The sequence below is a fragment of the Pelodiscus sinensis genome, chromosome 14 (genome assembly GCF_049634645.1).
Source record: "Pelodiscus sinensis isolate JC-2024 chromosome 14, ASM4963464v1, whole genome shotgun sequence".
NCBI lineage: Eukaryota > Metazoa > Chordata > Testudines > Trionychidae > Pelodiscus > Pelodiscus sinensis.
This window is the reverse complement of record NC_134724.1, coordinates 17,631,291-17,652,240: the sequence shown is the minus strand read 5'-3', so window position 1 is coordinate 17,652,240 and position 20,950 is coordinate 17,631,291. Positions and strand designations below refer to the sequence as shown.

The 20,950-nt window shown below is 46.9% G+C and overlaps 1 protein-coding gene across 1 annotated transcript in view; it reads right to left on the bottom strand.

The window, feature by feature from the left end:
- LOC102463456 (cell surface hyaluronidase CEMIP2-like) overlaps positions 1-20,950 on the bottom strand; it is an 81,665-nt gene that overhangs the window by 58,229 nt on the left and 2,486 nt on the right. The window contains exons 3-9 of the mRNA XM_075897112.1: positions 15,016-15,519; positions 7,383-7,523; positions 6,450-7,005; positions 5,497-5,666; positions 5,009-5,197; positions 4,447-4,616; positions 1,562-1,771 (exon numbers count right to left, since the gene is read on the bottom strand). Of these exons, the coding sequence (XP_075753227.1) occupies positions 1,562-1,771; positions 4,447-4,616; positions 5,009-5,197; positions 5,497-5,666; positions 6,450-7,005; positions 7,383-7,523; positions 15,016-15,519 (1,940 nt within the window). The remainder of the gene's footprint in view (positions 1-1,561; positions 1,772-4,446; positions 4,617-5,008; positions 5,198-5,496; positions 5,667-6,449; positions 7,006-7,382; positions 7,524-15,015; positions 15,520-20,950) is intronic.

Sequence of the window (20,950 nt, the reverse complement as noted above, 5' to 3'; positions counted from 1 at the left end):
TGCAGTGCCTGATTTTGCATTTGGGTTTCTAATTTAGTTGACACGTGAAACCTCATAGTCAGACAGCTCCCTACTAACTACACTTTTGATTCAAGAGCACAAGTTTTTCCATTTAGGTCAACTTTCATTTATTCTCTAATTTTTCACCAGATTCAAAAGGCTGAATATAGATTGATTATTCTGTGGGGAAGAAAAGGGAAGACACGACTTATTACATCATCTTTTTGAAGATCTGCCAACACAAAACACAAAGATAGGAGAACTAACAATCAACCCTTTTTTGGAGGCAATCTAGACAACGCAGTCATCTTCAGAAGGGGCTTATGAGCACAGCACCAGATTCTGGCTTTTTTTCCCCCCATGAAGCCCCCCCCCCTTTCCTTGGGCATATACTGAAAAAGCACTACCATTAATATATACCTATGTACCAGCTGGCAGCAGCTTTATGTACCGGGGCAAGAATAAATATTTCATAAAGAGTGCACGAGAGTCATGGATAAATCAGGGTGGGAGAGGATTATGACTAAACATAGGTAACATGCCCCACAAGTACTTCCCTGCCAGTGAGGCCACACTTCAGCACACCATGCCATTTTATATAGGGGTAAAGAGAATATGGAGATGCTGTAGAGAAGTTTCCTGAACAAATCTTGGCACTTTCCTTGTCAGTCACCGGTTTTCCAATGCACCTCTTTCCACAACGACCTGTGCCAGAGTTTCACCCAAAGCCAAATTCTCATGTTCTCTTGGCTTTGTGATGGGCGTTTAGGCCCTTCTTGCTCTCATGTCTTTCCCTTGATTTTACTAGTCTACCATTGCTCCACGCTTCAACTATATCTTAGTATCTCTCTTGCAAACACCAATGTCAGTAACTTCAACATGTTCTTGAAGAAGATGACAGTTAATTAAGTGAAAGTTCCACATTATCACAGATTGTTCTGAGCAATCACGACAAAGTTTTCCACCAGCTCATCGTACATAATTATAGAATGTACAGAATTTGAAAATTTCCTCAACAAATAGAACATAAGAATAGCCAGACTGGGTCAGACTTAAGGTCCATCTAGCCCAGTAGCCTGTCTTCCCAACAGTGGCCAATGCCAGATGCCCCAGAGGGAGTGAACAGAACAAGTAATCAGCACATGATCCTTCTCCTGTCATCCATTTCCAGCTTCTGACAAACAGAGGTTAGGGACACCATTCCTACACATTCTGGCTAATAGCCACTGATGGACCTAACCTCAATGAATGTATCTAGTTCTTTTTTTAAAACCATAAGTCCTGGTCTTCCCAACATCCTCTGGCAAGGTGTTCCACAGGTTGATTGTGCACTGCTTGAAGAAAAGTTTGCTTTTCTTTGTTTTAAACCTGCTAATAGGACCACTAATGTAAATTTTAAGTTTAACTACTTAAAGTTATCAGGCCAATAGATTCACTAGAAAAAAGTAATTCTTTAAAATACTTAATTGTATTATGTTAAAGCATGACAGGACATATTATAAGATATTTATCATTCAGCAAAATAAAGGAAGTAGTCCGAGGTCAGTAAAATCTCTCTTACCAGAAGGCCATGTGTGCCATGTATAGCGATACACCTAGAGAAACAGTGGTGTATGGCCAGATTATCAAGGTAAGTAGGGGATTCGTATCCTCCTTTCTCATCCACATCTCCAGCCAAGTGGAAGTGAACTGGATAGCTGCCCAATATTTGCTGCCCCATGTTTTTTAATTCCACTCCTGACATGTGAACGGAGGTAAAATCCTTTTGGATCTATTGAGACAAATATAGACCTAAGGAAAGAATTTGCAGTACAAGAGTGTGACAGCAAAAAACAAACAAACAATTTTCAAACAAGCATTAAGTAATAATGTGCTTGATTTTGCAAAGTGTTAATCTTCTCCCATTAACTTCAGCATTGGATTGGGCCCAAAAGGTTGCATCTTTGTACACAGCTCAACTTCTCAAATACCTTATGGGTAGTGGTGTCCAAAATGAACAGTAATGAACCATTTATAGCATTTATTCCTGGCAATATGCACACTTGTGTAACAGCCGTAGGAAAGGGGGGGGGGAAGTCTATTGGCAGCTAGCAACAAGTCATATTTAAAACATCTTTATGGTGCCACCAAAAGTCTATATTTCCTGGTAGCTACATCGTAAACAAAATGCTATTAGGCTAGAACCTCTAAATAGCTCCATTAGATTTTACCACCTGACCTCACTGAAACTATACTGATTTATATAATCTGAGTGAGGATCCAACCAGTTTATTTTTAAGGTGGAGAAGAGCTAAAAACCTTTCCAAAAACAAAAACAAAAAGTGGCTCAAGATATGAATGGGACCTGCCTCGCTGCACAGACATGAAGATCTAGTGTGATCCTTGTTCCTTTGAGCAGCTTGCCCAAGGGGAACACTTGCATTAGCAGACCTTGTGCTCTGGGAAACCCAGGGAATGCTTGTGCCTACTATCCTACAAAAGGAGTAGTACACTGAAAATTAAGAGGGTTGTGAAGGTGATGGGGTCAAGTCGGAAGCAGGGCCGATGCACTTGGGGAAGCCCTTCTCCAACCTAATGGATAACACAGTGCCTCTAAAGGAAGTAAAGTCTCCTCCTTGGGCAATGTAATTTCACAATGCCCCCTACTCAGGGCTATGGCTTACAAAAAACAAACTAACCCAGGGGAGGATAGAAGTGTATATTAGACCTTTATATCAGAAGCAAGCAAGACTGTGTAATTTCATTGCAGATCAAGTTTTGCAAATAGGTCAATAAATTTTGTAATACAGGCAGTCCCCGGGTTACGTACAAGATAGGGACTGTAGGTTTGTTCTTAAGTTGAATCTGTATGTAAGTCGGAACTGGCGTCCAGATTCAGACACTGCTGAAACTGACCGCCAGTTCTGACTTACATACAGAATCAACTTAAGAACCCCAGGCGTCCCCAAGTCAGCTGCTGCTGAAACTGATCAGCAGCTGATTCCAGGAAGCCCGGGGCAGAGCAACTCTGCCTGGGGCTTCCTGTAGTCAGCGCTGGTCAGTTTCAGCAGAAGCTGACTTGGGGACGCCTGGGGCAGAGCATCTGGGGTGCTACTGGACCAACCCAGCAGCACCCCATCTGCTCTGCCCCAGGCGTCCTGATTCAGCCGCTGCTGAAATTGACCAGCAGCGGCTGAATCAGGACCTGGGGCAGAGCAGCTGGGGTGCTGCCGGGTTGGTCCAGTAGTGCCCACGGGCGCTGCAGGACCAATCGGCAGCGCCCCAGCTGCTCTGCCCCAGAGTCCAAAACAAAAGCCTGGTCTGCTGGGGGGGGGGGGGGGGGAGCACACTAGCTGTGCCCCCCCCCCCCCCCGCAGCAGACCAGGGACACGGGGAGCGCAGCGGCAGCGGGGTGCCGCGCCTCTGAGGCTTTGCTCTGGCAAAGCCTCAGAGGCGAGGGACCCCGCCGCGGCTGCGGCTTCAGTCTGGGTGCCTGTGGTCTGCTGGGGACGGTCCCCAGCAGACCACAGGCACCCGGACTGAAGCCGCAGCCGCGGGGGGTCCCGCGCCTCTGAGGCTTTGCCAGAGCAAAGCCTCAGAGGCGCCCGGACTGAAGCCGCAGCCGCGGGGGGGTCCCGCGCCTCTGAGGCTTTGCCAGAGCAAAGCCTCAGAGGCGCGGGGAACCGCCGCTGCTGCCGCTCCAGTCTGGGTGCCTGTGGTCTGCTGGGGACGGTCCCCAGCAGACCACAGGCACCCGGACTGAAGCCGCAGCTGCGGGGGGGGTCCCGCGCCTCTGAGGCTTTGCCAGAGCAAAGCCTCAGAGGCGCGGGGAACCGCCGCTGCTGCCGCTTCAGTCAAGAAGCGGCAGCAGCGGCGGTTCCCAGCGCCTCTGAGGCTTTGCTCTGGCAAAGCCTCAGAGGCGCGGGACCCCCACGCGGCTGCGGCTTCAGTCCGGGCGCCTCTGAGGCTTTGCTCTGGCAAAGCCTCAGAGGCGCGGGACCCCCCGCGGCTGCGGCTTCAGTCCCGGCGCCTGTGGTCTGCTGGGGACCGTCCCCAGCAGACCACAGGCACCGGGTCTCAAGGGGCAGCAGCAGCGGTTCCCGCGCTTCTGAGGCTTTGCTCTGGCAAAGCCTCAGAAGCGCGGGAACCCGCCCAGTGCCCCTGGTCTGCTGGAGACGGTCTCCAGCAGACCAGGGGCACCGGAGCAGCTTACGAACGGGGCTTTCTCACCCCGACTTCCGGGGCGAGAAAGCTCTGTTCGTAAGTGCGGATCCGACGTAAGTCGGATCCGCGTAAGTCGGGGACTGCCTGTATTCTGTTTCATACACACAAATACATACTTTCTGTACCTGGGAAAATATGTAACAGTAATTGTACATTATTCATGTCTAAAGTTGGATAGTAAATAGATATCTGGAGTTGAAATACACACATGCACATGATCATTCAAAAAAAAAAGTCACTTACTTTAATCTGTCCTCCAAATGTGTCATAGGAGAAAAAGTGGCATTGATTTTGTCCATAACAAGAGTCCTCCATCTCTCCTTGAATAAGTATATTTCTAGTCAGGAGACCAACTTCTGCCCTCATGTCTATGCCATCTATTACTTCCCCAATATGAAGATAAAGTGGGCTGCCTGTGGAAAAATACTTTCAATTGAAGTACCTTTACTATCTTCATTCATCAGACAGTTCTTAATACATACACAATCCTCCAACAAGATTCAATTACAGTAGTAGTTTTACTTATGATGAATTTCTGTGTGTTTGACCATTATGAAGGGTCTGAACCCACATGTGCTGCTCATGTACTTCAACAGAAGCACTCAATCAGCCACTCTCAGAGCCAGCCCCTGATCCAGCAACCACATGAGTAGTCTCATTGCCTTCAATGAGCAACACTCTTCTGTGTAAGCTTGCATGCTTAAGTGTTTACAGGACTAGGCAGTTTTGCAAAATTTAGCTAAAGAGGAGTTTTAAAAAGGGACACATATGTTTTGCACAGAAATAGCTTAAGAACATGTCATACCATCAATCTTCACTTGGTTACTTTTACATTCAGGACAAGGAAGGAGATTAAATTCTTCAGCTTGATGCATGGAATAGTCAGTGCTGGCAATGACTATCCTATTGCCAGGTAACCAACTTGTAACCTCATCCACTAAATTCAGAATTATGCCTTTGGAAACTTCCACTTTAAATCCATTATGAGGTGTTCCTGGGGGGGGGGGGGGGGAGGGGGGAAGGGGGAAAGAGGGGGAAACAAAAACCAATCCATTGTTCTTTTCTGTTATGTACCAGTGCATTTTGGAAAACTGCACAGAGTGTCTACTCAATTTTAGATGAAATAATTCAAGGTCTCAAATGCTTTATGGGGCACAGTGACTATCCCCAATTGTTATTTCATGACAGTACTTGTTTTTTTTATGATCCTCCAATGAATATGGCCAAGTTCTATAATACAGATCTAAAATAGTTCAGATTTTAATAGCAGAAAAAAAGAAGAGCACACCACACCTTTTATCCATCCACTGAAAGCAGTAACTCTAAAAGTGATTCCTTCATAGGTCTGAAAATCTCTTCTGGCTATTGCTAGCCCAGTTGTTCCGTTCACTTGATACTGCTTTCTATCTTCTGTGGTTGAAAACTGACCACCACCAAGTATCCCAACCAGAGCCCAGGGCTGCCTGAGTAAGATCAAGAAGAGTCTGGTCATATTGACAGAAGTGCATTCTTGTACCCTACACTTTTTATATAGCATCCCTGTTACAAGAATGATTCTTAAAAATCAAGCAAGCCTGAATTATATAGTAGTCTCCTTTACAGCTCCCTTAATAACGGTTTTTGTTAACATTTTAAACTGGAGTGGCTTGGGGGGAAAAAAAGGTTTTTTTCCTGTTTACAGAAGTTGACTTTCTTTGATCTTATTCGTGTGCTATGCTGGAGGGTATGAGTTTATATATAGTTTGGCGATCATGCTTACTAAAAAGCATTGTTGAATACAAGAACTCTGCGATGCTATGGAGTTACTATTACAGTCTGGAGCTGACAGCTGACAGCTGTTAGGAAAGACGCCCGGGAGCTGTCCATGGTGGCGCTACAGCTTTCCACCAAGTCATTTCGGATGCCTTCCTGCCACATGTCCAATGATAAAAGCCCAGCCTTGGAACAAACACACACTCTAGTGCTGACAGCCACGTGGCTCGTGTCCCTATGGAAGAGCCTGCTCCGGGCACCGCAGAAGTGAGTTCTAGCCCGGGGTTCCCTCATGGGCTGTCACGCACAAGTTTGGCCCACATGCTGCAAGCTCCGTGCTGGGCATGTGCTACTCCCCGGACTAGGCTCCCGCAGATTAAACGCTGGCCAGAGAGCGAGCACTGGAGGCTTTTAGCCGCGCATATTTTCTGCTGGCCTCACCGACCCGGAAGCAACCCCCTCTACCCCCGCACGAACAGCCCCGCCGGTCTCACCTGTAGCCCAGATGCAGGATGTACCTGCTCCGTAGAAGCTCCTTGAGGAGAAGTCGGGTCTCCAGAGTCAAACTCTTCGCTGCTGAGTCTCCTACTGCGGCTGCCACCACCCTGCCCGGGGCTTGCGCAGCCAGAAACGCCCGCAGCCTCCTGCTCTCCTCGGCCAGCAGGTGCGTGTCAAAGCGAGCGGCGGCCACCACCTGGGCTGTGTCTGCATCAATGATGCGCAGGTTGAGGCCTCGGCTGCTCCAACGCTTCTCGGAGCGGTAGGGACCGTAGGGAAGCCCGCCCGGGTGCAAGGTGGCGTCCAGCAGAGTCCAGGAGCGAGGCTTCCGGCCGTGTAACTCCAGGGTCCCCCCTCGGCCCACCCCGAGGAATTTCTTCCCGTAGCTCTCCACCTCCGGCCCCTCAGTGGCCTGGCCGAACAGCGAGATGGTGGCCCGGGAGCTGTAGGGGCACCGCGGGGAGCCAATGTGCAGCGCCCCGCCATTCTGAATGAGGATGTAGCGGGCCCTTAAGGCGATGGGCGGCCCCTGATCTGCGAATACCAGCGCCCCTGCAAGGGAAGGGGGGAGACTCATGCGCCCGCTCTGCTGCTAAGTCCCGCCGGCTACTCTTGATGCTCGGGCACATGGCAGCCCTGCAAACCCCCTTTGGCCACCGGCCGGGCCAGCGAGGCACGCAGGGCTCCAGGAGGACAGGGAAGATCGCAAAGCCACGCCAGGACTTCGCTTCCTCTCCCCCCCCCCTTTCCCCCGGCTCCTATCCAGACTGCGGGAGAGCTCCGAGCCGGAGGATCCCCGGTGTCATGTCCGGTGTTCCCCCTCCCTTGGGAGCGTCAAGCCCCTGCGATGCCCCAGGCGCGAGGTGTCTGGTCTGGCCTCTGGCCATGCCCGGCTCCGGTTCTCCCCCCAGCCAGCGGGCGCTCCTTACCTCCGTCCTGAATGCGCAGCGCATGGAAAGTAGCAGAGCTCTCCAGCCGCAGGGCTGCCCCGCTGCCGATGAGCACCGTGCGGCTGCTGTCGTGCCCGGGACGCCAGGGAGTCAGGTGCGGGGCGGGCTCGGGACACAGACCTGCAACACACCCGCCGAGTCAGTGCCGCCCGCCGCGCTGCAGCCCGGCCCCAGCTGGCAGAGCCCGGGGGATACCCACCTGTTGCGCCGGAGCTCGCCGCGCCGCCGCTCTCGCAGGAGCCCTGGGTCGCCGGGAGGGCAGGCCCGGGAGAGGAAGCAGCCCGGGAGCCAAGCGCTGCCGGAGGAGGATGCCGCGCGCAGCCCTGGCTAGACGCGCTAAGGGCTCCTCGGGAGCGGGCGGACTCGTGCGCCCCCGAGGAGCTGCTGTTCCGTGCGCCCCCGCTCGGCTCTGCCTGCCTGAGCCCGGAGCAGCAGCAGACACCTGCTGTCCAGGACGGAAGGGCACCGAGGCGAAGATGCAGGAGGCTGGGGCAGCCCCGCACGAGGCGATGGTGGAAGCCGCCCGGCCGGAGAAAGACACACGGAGACGTTTCAGTCAAAGCGCTTTATTCCCATCGGCCCCCCAGGCAGGACGGGCGCCGCTCCCGCCACCTGTAGCGCAAAGCAGCGCTCGGCAAACGCTCCGCGCCCTGCAGGTACGTGGGCTCCGGCGTCTGCAGGGGGGCAAAGCCCCTCTCCTCCTGGCGCAGCCACATCCCCAGCCAAGCCCGGTCCCGCACTGACCCGCTCTGCCGCGGGGCAGGGCCGCCGGAGGAACAACGTGCTCCAAGCCTCTTACCTATCCCCGGTGCAACTAAGCCACAGCGACGAGGCAGCCTCTCGCGGCTCCCTTGGCTGCTTTAAGGAGCGGCCAGTCCCCCCCTCGGAGGCGCGGGGCTCTGCACGAGGCGGAACAGGGAGAGCCCACGGGCGGTAAGTTGGAGGCTGCCTGCTACCGAGCGCCAAGCCACTGCTCCACTCCTGGCGGGCTCCCCCCAGCCTGCCTATTTATAGCCCATCTGCCGGCCTCTGGCGCTGCCCGCGCTGTTTACAGCGGCTCAGCCGCTGGCTCCGCCTTCGCCCGTGACGACACCGCCTCCTGGAGGCTGGCGCCCAGATGTAAGGAGCCGCGCCGAGCTCCCCCGGGCTTTGCATCCCGGCCTGAGCCGGGGGGCGCGCACGTGGCCGGACCTGTCAGGTGGCTGGAAGGGAATCCCTTAAACAGCGAAGGGGGAGAGCTGCAAGTCCCCCGCTACCCTCAGCCTGTCACCCTCGCTAGCCTTACAGGTTGCAGCGGCAGCTTCTGCTGCTCCCTTTCAGACAGGCCTGAGATGAACAGGGGGAATAGGCAGCTTGGCTGTCGCTTGCACAGTCTCCACCTTCACCTTAAGGGGGTATTACTGTGCCCGCCCCCCATCGTCACTGGCAGGGGTACTACTCTTTCCTGCAGGGACGCTGCTAGAGGAGGCGAACTGTGAATAGAAAACTATTGCCAGGCACGCAGGCTGGGAAGCCCCAGTGCCCTGGGCTGCATGCATAAGGAGTGAGGTGTTGTGTTCTCCAAGCTACCCTAAACAAAGATTGTAGGCAAAGTAGGTGGAAATAGACCCCTGCCTAGGACGAAATTTAATGGTCTAAGTCGGATTTAGAGACAAGGTGAGGTGATATGTTTTATTGGACCAATTTCTGACTGTGTGAGAGAGAAACCTTGAAGTTTAGAGAGCCCTCTTCATTTGTCAGTTAATCTTGAATAATCAGTCTAATTAAATCAACTGTATCCTGTTCTCTGGGATGTGTGCCCCTCCCACAGCTGGGAACCACTGTTTGTTTAAAGAATGCTGATGGGGAGGACTGAGAACAAGAATGCATGAAAATTGCAGGAGGTAGGTTACCACTGCTCTGAGCCTGAGACACCCACGGAGAGTTCATCTGTCCCACAGCAGTCACTATAATGCCTTAGAAAGCACCTGCAGGGGGTATTCCAGCAAATCTTGAGTCTGATCCAGTAGGCTTTGGATCAGGTTCCTTGCTCTTAAATAGCTTGCTCCCATTGATTGCAGTTGTCTTTTGATGGAGGTAGAAAGGCTATTTCAGATTCCAGATGTATTCTGAATTAAAGTTATCTGTATTTCTTATGCTATTAAATGCATCATAAAAGACCAGATATTCTGGGAGGCAACACGTAAATATATTAAAGCACAGATCTGTGGCCACTGAGAAGATTCAATCCCATATCAGATCCAACACTAGTCCTTTAGAAAACTTCAATCCAGAGAGGGACAGCTGAGCTAGGAAGCAAATTTATCAGCCACAGGTACTATACAGGGCTCCCACTGTAAAGCCATAAGTGCTGATTATCACAAACAGCAAGGGAAGGAAGAGACATTCATGTGCCATCATCAGGTCACACTGTTTCAATCTGTTGCCCCAGAATAAAATTCTTCTGAGGGAGAAATCAGGGGCTACTAAAATTATTCAGGGACAAGATTTCTTCTGAGGGAGGGGTCAGAGCCAATTAAATTGTTTGTAGATACAGAGTTCGAAATTCATCTGCTATAAATGTACAGGATGTCAAGTACAAGAAAACTAAAACTTATTTTTCATAGGCATTTACCCAAAAGTTCATTGTATCCCTTATCTTACCTTCAACTAAAATGTTCATGGGGGAGATGATTAATCTCCAAAATAACAGGTTGAGAAATTATGTTTAAGCTGTATTACACTAATACATCAGTACTGGAAGTAAATACATTAAAGGTCTGGGTTATCACTAAATGAGGCCCCTGGTATACACTTTCTTATTCCTATGCAACAATCATTACTTAGGCAAAATTCCCATTAATTTTAGTGGGACTTTTGCTAGATGAAGAACTGCAAGCTCAGCCATTAAATCTTTATCTGTATGCCGGGAGAGGTCACCAGATTCTTACATTATTTGAATAATTACCCAAAGCTCTGTCTCTCTCTCTGAGATGTTAGCAGCAGCACAACTACTATGATGGTTTGATTGTTTTCCTGAGGAAAAAGCTGCCATGAGGTGAGAAATTTGGAGATAATTTTCTCCCAGCATTGAAAAGTTCCTACCTGGCATGTGAGTAAAATTGTGGCATAAATTAGACTAGAACTATCTCTATGCTTTTTCGATAATTCATTTCTGGAATAATAAGGAAAATGAGCTGAGCCCTATTACTGTCTGAGAGTTGCCACTGAAGAGGTGAAATGGTGCTAATTTCACCCTTGAAAAACCTTATTGTTCCAAGATTATTGTTTTCCAAATAAACTCCAGATTGAAGTTTACACAATACTCGTCAACTACAAGATGCTTTCTCAACAAAAGAACATTTCCAAGACCCTCACAACATCCTCACACTTTCACACAGGAAGACAGAACATCCTGTCTCATCAGCCTTTCCTAGCAAAAGGACCTAATATTGTTACTCATTTTTGTAGGCTAATCAATAGTAATCCATTCTGGTACAAACAAAATGGGTCATGCCACTCTTTCCTAATGGATCACCTGATATAAAGAAACGTTTAGTATTTCAAACCCCAACATGTTGCAATAAATGTAATATTTTGAATGACAAATTTTAATTGAATTATCTGGGATTTAGTAAAGTCTCATTTAAAGGGAATGAAAAAACAGCTGATTCATGACAGAAATGTTGACTAATAGTTTGTTCCTATTATGCCCGTGACTGATAATAGACACAAAATTCACACAGGAATGAAGGGATGGTTCTTCCTGTGTAAGCACTTTCCTCTCGGGTATACTCCCTCAGTGAATGATATCCTGTTTCCTTACTACTGCTCAGAAGGTGGAAGGAAAAGCAGGGTCAGTTTTCACTAAGTAGTTCCCATGGAATAGTTTGAATAAAAGTACTCTATTCTAAGGCAGTCCATGTTTCTACAAACACAACCCAGTCCATCAACTTAAAATAAAAGCTGGATGCTCAGGACAGCTTTCAAATGCACACACTATATATGCATATTAACATAAATTAAATAAAAGGCTTGGGAATTATGAGTGTATGTATCTGTGCACACACATTACATATATACAGAGAGAGAGAGAGAGAGAGAAAGTTAGTGTTTTGATCACTGTTGTTTTGAGATTCTCTTTTAATTACACAGATATAAAATCAGAAGCTACAGAAAAGCCGATAGACTGGTTTACCAAATATGGATGGTAATTGAGATTGGTCCATATCTGGTTTTAAATTCTACCAACAGGGGTCACCCTTGCACATGAATAGCATACTCTGTTCCTAATACTTTACAGCTGATCGCTCAAGAGCCCTTCTCATGAACAATACTGAGTAAGTCTGGTTCCAGGATTTGCACTGAATTAACTACATGCCAGGATCACTTAAACCCATATACTTGCTATAACTGTTGGTATAGGCTGGAATTGGTTAAAGCAAGAATCCTTTTCATACGAATTGATGAATAACATGACAATTTATCATGAAAATGGATAGCAAGAGACTCCAACTTTTATACACCACCATTAAAATACAACATATTTTCAATAACTAAATATAAAACTTGCCTCTTTCAATCTACAAAAGCTGCTGAGTATTCTGTGCTGATTTTTTTCCAAAAAAAAGTTAAATTATTTGCATCTCTCTTCAGCAAGCATGCTCAGTTCAATCTTGAGAAAATCAGAATATACTGAAATACAAGTTGAACCTCTCTAGTCTGACACCCTGACTGGTGCCAAACCAGATAATTTGCCAGACTATGGGAGCTCAATATTGTCTAGCAGCCTTACCAACACTTTCATTGCTTACTGAGCTCTTAGAAGACATTTTGGGGTAAATTCGGGTATGTCTACACTACCCTCCTAGTTCGAACTAGGAGGGTAATGTAGGCATACCGCACTTGCAAATGAAGCCCGGGATTTGAATTTCCCGGGCTTCTTTTGCATAAGCGGGGAGCCGCCATTTTTAAAACCCCGCTGGTTCGAACCCCGTGCAGCGCGGCTACATGGGGCACGAACTAGGTAGTTCGAACTAGGCTTCGAACTAGGCTCATTTCACGAGGAGTAACGGTAGTTGGAACTAGGAAGCCTAGTTCGAACTACCTAGTTTGTGCCCCGTGTAGCCGCGCTGCACGGGGTTCAAACCAGCGCGGTTTTAAAAATGGCGGCTCCCCGCTTATGCAAATGAAACCCGGGAAATTCAAATCCCGGGCTTCATTTGCAAGTGCGGTATGCCTACATTACCCCGCTAGTTCGAAATAGCAGGGTAGTGTAGACATACCCTTCGAGCTAAATAACAGCACAGTACATTGAGAGCCAGGACTGGTAGTGATAAGCAAATTTTATAGGACTGCAGGAAACTTGGCCACACCCATGATAAGTGGACAGCCAGCTAACTAAAATCGTGGACTATGAATGTTGCTGAACCAGAGGGTGCCGGACTACAGAGGTTCAACTTGTATTTCATAGAATCATAGAACACTAGTACTGGAAAGCACCTTGAATGGTCATCTAGTCCAGTCTCCTACCCACAGCAGGACCCAGTACTGTCTACACCATCCCAGATAGATGTGTATTGAACCTGCTTTTAAATAGCTCCAGAGATGGAGATTCCACAGCCTCCCTAGGCAATTTATTCCAGTGTTTAACCACCTTGACAGTTACGAAGTTTTTCCTAATGTCCAGCCTAAACCTCCTTTGCTGCAGTTTAAGCCCATTGCTTCTTGTCCTATCCTTAGATGCCAAGGAGAACAATTTTTCTCCCTCCTCCTTGCAACACCCTTTTGGATACTTGAAGACCGCTATCATGTCCCCTCTCAGTCTTCTCTTTTCCAAACTAAACAAACCCAGTTCTTTCAGTCTTCCTTCACAGGTCATATTCTCTAGACCTTTAATCATTCTTGTTGCTCTTCTCTGGACCTTCTCTAATTTCTCCAACTTTTTTGAAATGTGGTGCCCAGAACTGGACACAATACTCCAATTGAGGCTTGATCAGCACAGAGTAGAGCGGAAGAATGACTTCTCGTGTCTTGCTCATGACACTCCTGTTAATGCATCCCAAAATCATGTTTGCTTTTTTTGCAACAGCATTGCACTTTTGACTTATGTTCGTCTTTTGGTCCACTATGACCTCTAGATCCCTTTCTGCAGTACTCCTTCCTAGACAGTTGCTTTCAATTGTACTAAAGTTTTTAAGCCATTAGAACAAATCACCTTGGCCAGAAACACTTTGTATAATATATAATCCATTATTATTCATTATTTGTATTAAAGTGGCACTCTCAGGCCCCATCAGAATTGGCAAATTGCATCTCTTTTTTTCAATTTACTTTCAAAAGAGGCTCTTTTGAAATTTGGTGCATCTGCATGGCCATTCCTTACTTCTCATAGAACAAGGTTTACATGGATGGTGAAAGAGCGCATCCGTTCTTTCCAATTTTTTTTCTGAAAAAGCAGATGTGTTGCTATAGGCTGGAGTTTGTTAAAGCAAGAATCCTTTTCATATGAACTGATGAATAACGTGACAATTTATCATGAAAATGGATAGCAAGAGACTCCAACTTTTATACACCACCATTAAAATACAACATATTTTCAATAACTAAATATAAAACTTGCCTCTTTCAATCTACAAAAGATGCTGAGTATTCTGTGCTGATATTTTCTAGAATCTTTCTAGCATCTCTTACCCTACAGCCAGCAACCTCCCCTTTCTTCTCCCACTAAAATTAATGTGGCAATTCACATACTCAGCATTTTGCAGGAGATGCTTTGCAATGCACTTAGCAGGTTCAGGTGTTTATGATGAACACTGGGTTGAGGCTAGTGATGTAAAATCCTGGTTAAATGTTACATTTAACTGATTTACTGGGATCTCGTGGGCAGGGGCCACTCCAGTCCCTGCCCGCAGTGTGGTGTGGCAGGCCCGGCCAGTCTGAAGCAGCCACCCCACTTGCAGCGTGGCGGGTCGAACTGGGCTGGGCCTGATGCACTATGGGTGGAGGGCTGCTCGGTCTGGACCCTCTGTGCCATGGTATGAAGGTGCTCCAGCCCAGCTGAGCTGCAGTGTCCCCTGCCCGCATTGCCACAGGCCCGACCGGGCTGCAACACTCCCAGCCCACGGTTCATTGGGCTGGTCTGGGCTGCGAGTTAACCAGTAAAGGTGATACTTACCCATTAACTGGTTAAATCCCTAGTTCAGGCTTTGCAGGGCCCCAATGGGACACCTATAACCCTCTTCTAGTAAATCCTGTTTGCTTGCAGCAAAATATCAGTACAGCAGGTCAGGTTTCAGGAGCCTGGTTTAAAGCAGCCCATGGGTGATAGATCATAAAAAGGAATGAGAAGCAGGCAGCAGTGCTAGAAGAGAGACACAGCCTTTCATTAAGGGACTGATCTTATAACCCATCCCACTGAAACCAATCGATGAGTCTTGCAGGCCTGAGCCTTTATGGGAAGGGAGGGAATGGGAAAAGCTGGAGGTGCTGATGCTTAGATGCCACCATTCTAAAATGCATCCTTATATAGGTGAAACAATTAAACATCATTTGTCATAGGAGGCTAGTAAACGTAGATGCAAGCAGAAAATGTTAAAAACACAAAAAACGTGCATTCCCCTTATATACCTACCGCTTTGTTTCACTTCAGACTTAAACAACATTCTCCTTGTTTTAAGCATTTGCTTCTTTAGCAGTGAGAAGGCCTTGGATTGCTGGGCTTCAGCCAATACTCCCATGTCCCTAAGGAGCTTTAGCACCCGGTATAACACCAGTGGCTTCAGTTTGGATTGCAGCAGCTTGAGAGGGTTGATCTGAATTTTGGGTGGGCTGACTTCCTTATCACAGTTATGAAATCGAAATATACTCCAAGCAAGTTTAGGTCCAAAGGTATCCATAAAAACATATCTGTAAAGCTTAAGGAGCAAGTCACATGATAACTGCCCTTCTTTTGATTTCTGGGTCAGGTTCTGATTTGTTACCATCATTCTTCTTTCCTCATGACTTACAAAAACATTACTTCTAAAAAGGCTGGACATCTTATATGAACCAGGAGCCTCTAGAAGAATTTTCTTATTGTGAAATGGTCCTTCATGATCCATATTCCACAAAGAATTGTTGGGATTCAGGCTATTTTCTGAAACAATCATAAATATAGTAAAACCTATTAACATATTTCCTCCTAGCAGATTTATATAAGCATGCATTTAAGAATGTTTCACTATATTACAGAATATATTTTGGCTTACTGTACCAAAAATGTATTTTGGAATGCTTATTATATGTTTTAATAGGCCAAATTAATAGTATGCAATGACGACGCATGCATTTAAGTTGTTGGTGCTTTATTCTGTCTGGTCAACTATTGTAATCTAAGAACCCATTCTGTGTACTTTTTGGTCTAAACTAGCACCTTACTGAACTGTTGTTATAATCTATACAAGTGTTATTGCATGTACATTACTGAACAAGAAGTAGTGACCATGACAATGCATTCTGTTTTGCATAGTATCTGCAAGCAAATACTATGGGATCTACTACAGACTCATTACTGGACCACATGCATCAAGTGGCTTTGTGGTAGACTACCCACCCTCCTCCCCATCTGCTTTTTTTTTTTTTAAAAGTTGCCTGAGCTGGGGAGAAGGTACCTTTCACTCTTCTTCCTTAGCCTATTTGGCTCTTGGGCCCAGATCTGGGGCATGATTCAACTCTCAGTCAAGTAAGTAGGAATCTTTACACCAGTGGTGGGCAACCTACACTAATGAGTGGGACATGTTAGTGGCCCTCCATCTCAATGGGCCGCAAGAATGTTGCGACCAAGATAGTGTTGCCAGGTGTCCGGTTTGAACCGGACAGTCCAGTATTTGAGCTTTCTGTTCAGGAAACAAATTGAGAAAGTATAAATGAGAAAATAGAAACGTCCGGTATTTTCTAAATAAGATGCAATGTAGATTGTGATGTAATGTCAAGTGTGTCTGGTATTTTTGTTGAAACCATCTGGCAACCCTAGACTAAGATGGTCTCCTGGGAGAGAGTAGTTTTGCTAGCAGTGCTTATGTACCTAGATTTTTTGGGCGTGCTCATTGAACCATAGCAGCATTTTGAAAGGATGCAGAGGGAACCTGCAGCTCTTACAGTTAAAGCTGTGTGCAATGAGCACACACGTCACTCCACGTGCCCTTGCTTAATGTGCATGTTGCTTAAGTAATACTGATAGAAAAAAACCCTACATGGATGGAAATGAGCGGAATCTGGTAACCCTACACATGGGTTATGGTACACAAAATATGTCTCACTAGCCACGGTAGTTGAGTAAGTACTGCAGGTTGCCCACCACTGCTTTACACAGACTTGAACAGAAGTTGGATAGGGCCCTTCTGTAAAGTTCACCCTGGGGTGCTTTCTAGAATGTTCTCCCAGTGTGTAAGTGCATTTTGGCTTCCCCCCATTATCCTGCATTTGCCAGGCAGTTGCAAGGAGCCAGCTGTATCTTTTGTAGGGCTGCAATAACTGAAGCCCAGATCCTCAAAGTTAGTTAGGCACCCAACTCCCATTGAAATCGGTGGGAGTTGGGCACCTAAATTAAGGGTGCGAATGTGTAACCAGTGAGACTTGCTGGTTAAGGTTAACCAGTGGAGGCTGGAGTAGCTTCCCACCTGCTATGTGTAGGGGGCTGCTCCAACCCTGCAGAGGGCCTGCCACAAACAGGGACATAAGAACATAAGAATGGCCGTTCTGGGTCAAACCAAAGGTCCATCTAGCCCAAAAGCCTGTCTGCCGACAGTGGCCAACACCAGGTGCCCCAGAGGGAGAGGATCAAAGACAATGATCAAGTGATTTGTCTCGTGCCATCCATCTCCAGCTTCTGACAAACAGAGGCCAGGGACACCAATTCTATCCCCTGGCTTATAGCCTTTTATGGACCTAACCTCCATGAAACTATCTAGCTTCTCTTTAAACTCTGTTATAGTCCTAGTCTTCACAGTGAGGTGAGCAGGGAGCCTGCCAAGGGCTTCCCTGCTGCACCCATGGGACAGATCTGGTGGCTTAGGGGGTTGGATTCCGCCCGCAGGCTGTACTTTACCCAGGCCTGCATTAGGCTCAGCCTCAAATACAGACTGGTGTGTAACTTGTTCTGCCTCAGTAGCAAAGCTTCAGGGAGTCACAGTTACTCCCATGTCCTAGTGCTCCAAGGAGAACATAGCACACAGATCCTAAGTGGTATTCAGATTAGGAATGTAAAATCCCATTTAAATGGTTAACTGGTTAAACATATTGGTTAACCAATTATAGGCAGAGGGTGGCTAGAGTGCCTCCCCTGCCGCTGACCTGGAGTTGACCACTGTGAAAGACTTCTCTGGTCATCCAGAGCAGGCCCAGGTGGCCAGCAGGCAGGAGCTGCTCTGGCATCAGAAGCAGCCTTTGTCCTCGTCTGGAGCCCTGGAACAGCCTCTGTCTATGGCAGGCCCGGGTGCCCCACAGGCAGAGGCTGGCCCACTCCAGCTCAGTGGCGGGGGAAGCACTCCAGCCACTCTCCGCCTATAATTGGTTAATCCCAGGCAGCTCTGCCCCGGGCTTCCTGGAGTCAGATGCTGATCAATTTCAGCAGCGGCTGAATCGGGACGCCTGGGGCAGAGCAGCTGGGGTGCTGCCGGGTTGGTCCCGTAGCGCTGCCCCTCGACACTGCGGGACCAACCCAGCAGCACTCCAGCTGCTCTGCCCCAGGCATCCCCAAGAGCAGCTGGGGTGCTGCTGGGTTGGTCCAGCAGCCCCGAGGGGCAGTGCTATGGGATCAACCTGGGAGCCCCCCAGCTGCTCTGCCCCCCGATTCAGCAGCGGCTGAATCGGGGAAGCCGGGCGCAGAGCAGCTCCAATTGTCCAGCTGCCCGGAGCACTTCCGGCTTCCCGATGGTGCCGGACCATCAGGAGTGCCGGAGCATTGGATGCCGGACCAATGGAGTTTTACTGTAATTGTGAACAGCCCATTGATGAATGGATGGTGGCAATATTAAATATAACTCAGCTGTTCATAACTTAGAGAATAGTTATTAACGGCTCACAATCATTCTGGAGGGCATAACAAGTGGGGTTGTTTTGGGACCAGTTCTGTTCAATATCTTCATCAATTATTTAGATGACAGCATAGAGAGTACACTTATTAAGTTTGCAGATGATACGAAGGGGAGGGGTTGCAAGTACTTTGGAGGATAGGGTCAAAATTCAAAATGATCTTGACAAACTAGAAGAATGGTCTGAAGTAAACAGGATGAAGTTTAATAAGGACAAATGCAAAGTACTCCACTAAGGAAGGAATAATCAGTTTCACACATACAGAAAGGGAAGTGACTGTCTAGGAAAGAGTACTGTAGAAAGGGATCTAGGGGTCATAGCAAACCACAAGTGAAATATGAGTCAGCAATGTGACACTATTACAAAAAAAGCAAAGATGATTGTGGGATGCATTAACAGGAGTGTTGTGAGCAAGACATGAGCAGTCATTCTTTTGCTCTACTGTGTGCTGATTAGGCCTCAATTGGAGTATTGTGTCCAGTTCTGGGCACCACATTTCAAAAAAGTTGGAGAAATTGGAGAAGTCCAGAGAAGAGCAACAATAATTATTACAGTTCTAGAAAACAGGACTTATAAGGGAAGATTGAAAGAACTGGGCTTGTTTAGTTTAGAAAAGAGAAGATTGAGGGGGGACATGATGGCAGTTTTCAAATATCTAAAAGGATGTTACAAGGAGGAGGGAGAAAAATTGTTCTCCTTGGTCTCTGATGATAGGACAAGAAGCAATGGACTTAAATTGAAGTAAGAGAGGTTTAAGTAGGACATCAGGAAAAACTTCCTAACTCTTAGGGTGGTTAAACACTGGAATAAATTGCCTAGGGAGGTTGTGGAATCTCCATCACTGTAGATATTTAAGAGCAGGTTGGATAGACATCTATCACGAATGATCTAGACAGGGCTTGGTCCTGTCGTAAGGGAAGGGGACTGGATTCGATGACTTCTCAAGGTCCCTTCCTGTTCTAGGATTCTATGATTCAGCCAATCGTCAGAAGGTTGACTTGTATCATAGTAGTTAAAATTCTATACAATTCTTGCATACAATTTGATACAATTGTTGCTATGAGGGCATGGAATTGGACTTCATGACCTCTCAAAATCCCTTCCAGTTTTAATATTTTATGACTAGATGGTGGTGGGAATGTATAACTATCTAAGAATTATGTCATAATAGTAAATAACAATACTTTTACCATTCCTATAACATCTTTCATTAGCATTTTGTTGTGCTTCATTTGCATAATCTATTCAAGCGGTTTTTGCGCAAAAACAAGCAGTGTGGACATTTCCTTTTTGCGCAAAACCAGCTCGAATAGATTATGCAAATGAAGCGCAACAAAATGCTCATCTGCGCTTCATTTGCATACTCTCTGCTAGCAAAAGCCGGCAGTGTAGACATAGCCTCAGAGCCCTTAAAAACTTTGTTAAATTAACGTTCACTGTACCCCAATGACAGAGATAACTAATATGCCCATTTTACAGATGGGCAAATTGAAGCACAGGGAAGTTTGCCAAAGAATACATAATAAAGTCAGTCACAGAGCCAGGAATATAATTTCATTGGGGCTAATCATCTTATTAACTGTGTGCACAGTTTCCCCTGATATCTAACAGCTGGACAGTTAGTCTCCAGGAATCCTGAATCCCAGCTCCCTGTTCTGACAAGTACAGCCTTCATCTGAAACTCACAGAAGTAAATGGAAAGCCTGTTAATTTCAATGTACTGTGGATTAAAGCCTATGGGATGCTAGCTAAACAGGATGCATTTCATAGCCATTATATCACACTTTGTAAATTTAAAATGTTCCTGATTTGGAATTTTACAGTGAAAACCCAAAAAATGTTGGTGGAAAATCTTGGTAATTTTTTTACCATGGAAAAACTCAGAACATTTCCTAGCTATATGTACTAATAATAAACAATATTTTGTTTTAAACAGTGCAGATTGATATATCTGGTAACCTTTTCCGATGAACCTAACACTTAATTATGTCATGTGTTCTAATCATTTGAGTTAAAATAAAACAGTGATTTTATCTTTATATTATAATTATTGCTGGCAATAATCTGAAAGATAAACTAAAGATCTTATCAGGAGCCTGCTTGTAAAAAAACAGGGGGCACCAACAGAGTTTGCTTTCTCCACACAATAGTGATTCAGGACAGGAAGTGAAGGCAGGGATTTCCCTACACTCCCCCTATGGACGAGTATACCCCCCCTGAATTTTCCCAACCCTCTCCCCAGTTTGTGACCTATGGTGCCATACAGCCCACCTTCACCCTCACGATGTCACCCTTCATCGGACCTGACATCCCCCCTTGTAAATTCGAACCCCCACCCCAATTTCGGTTCCTGGGGAGGCTACTGACTGGAGGGGTAGAGAAGCATTAAGGGGCAGAGCTGTATAATGGAAACAACTTGCACATGGCCTATGTGTAGGTGCTTGAACTCAGCTAATGCTTACATTTGGGCAGGGGAGGGGAGAAATACAACTCAG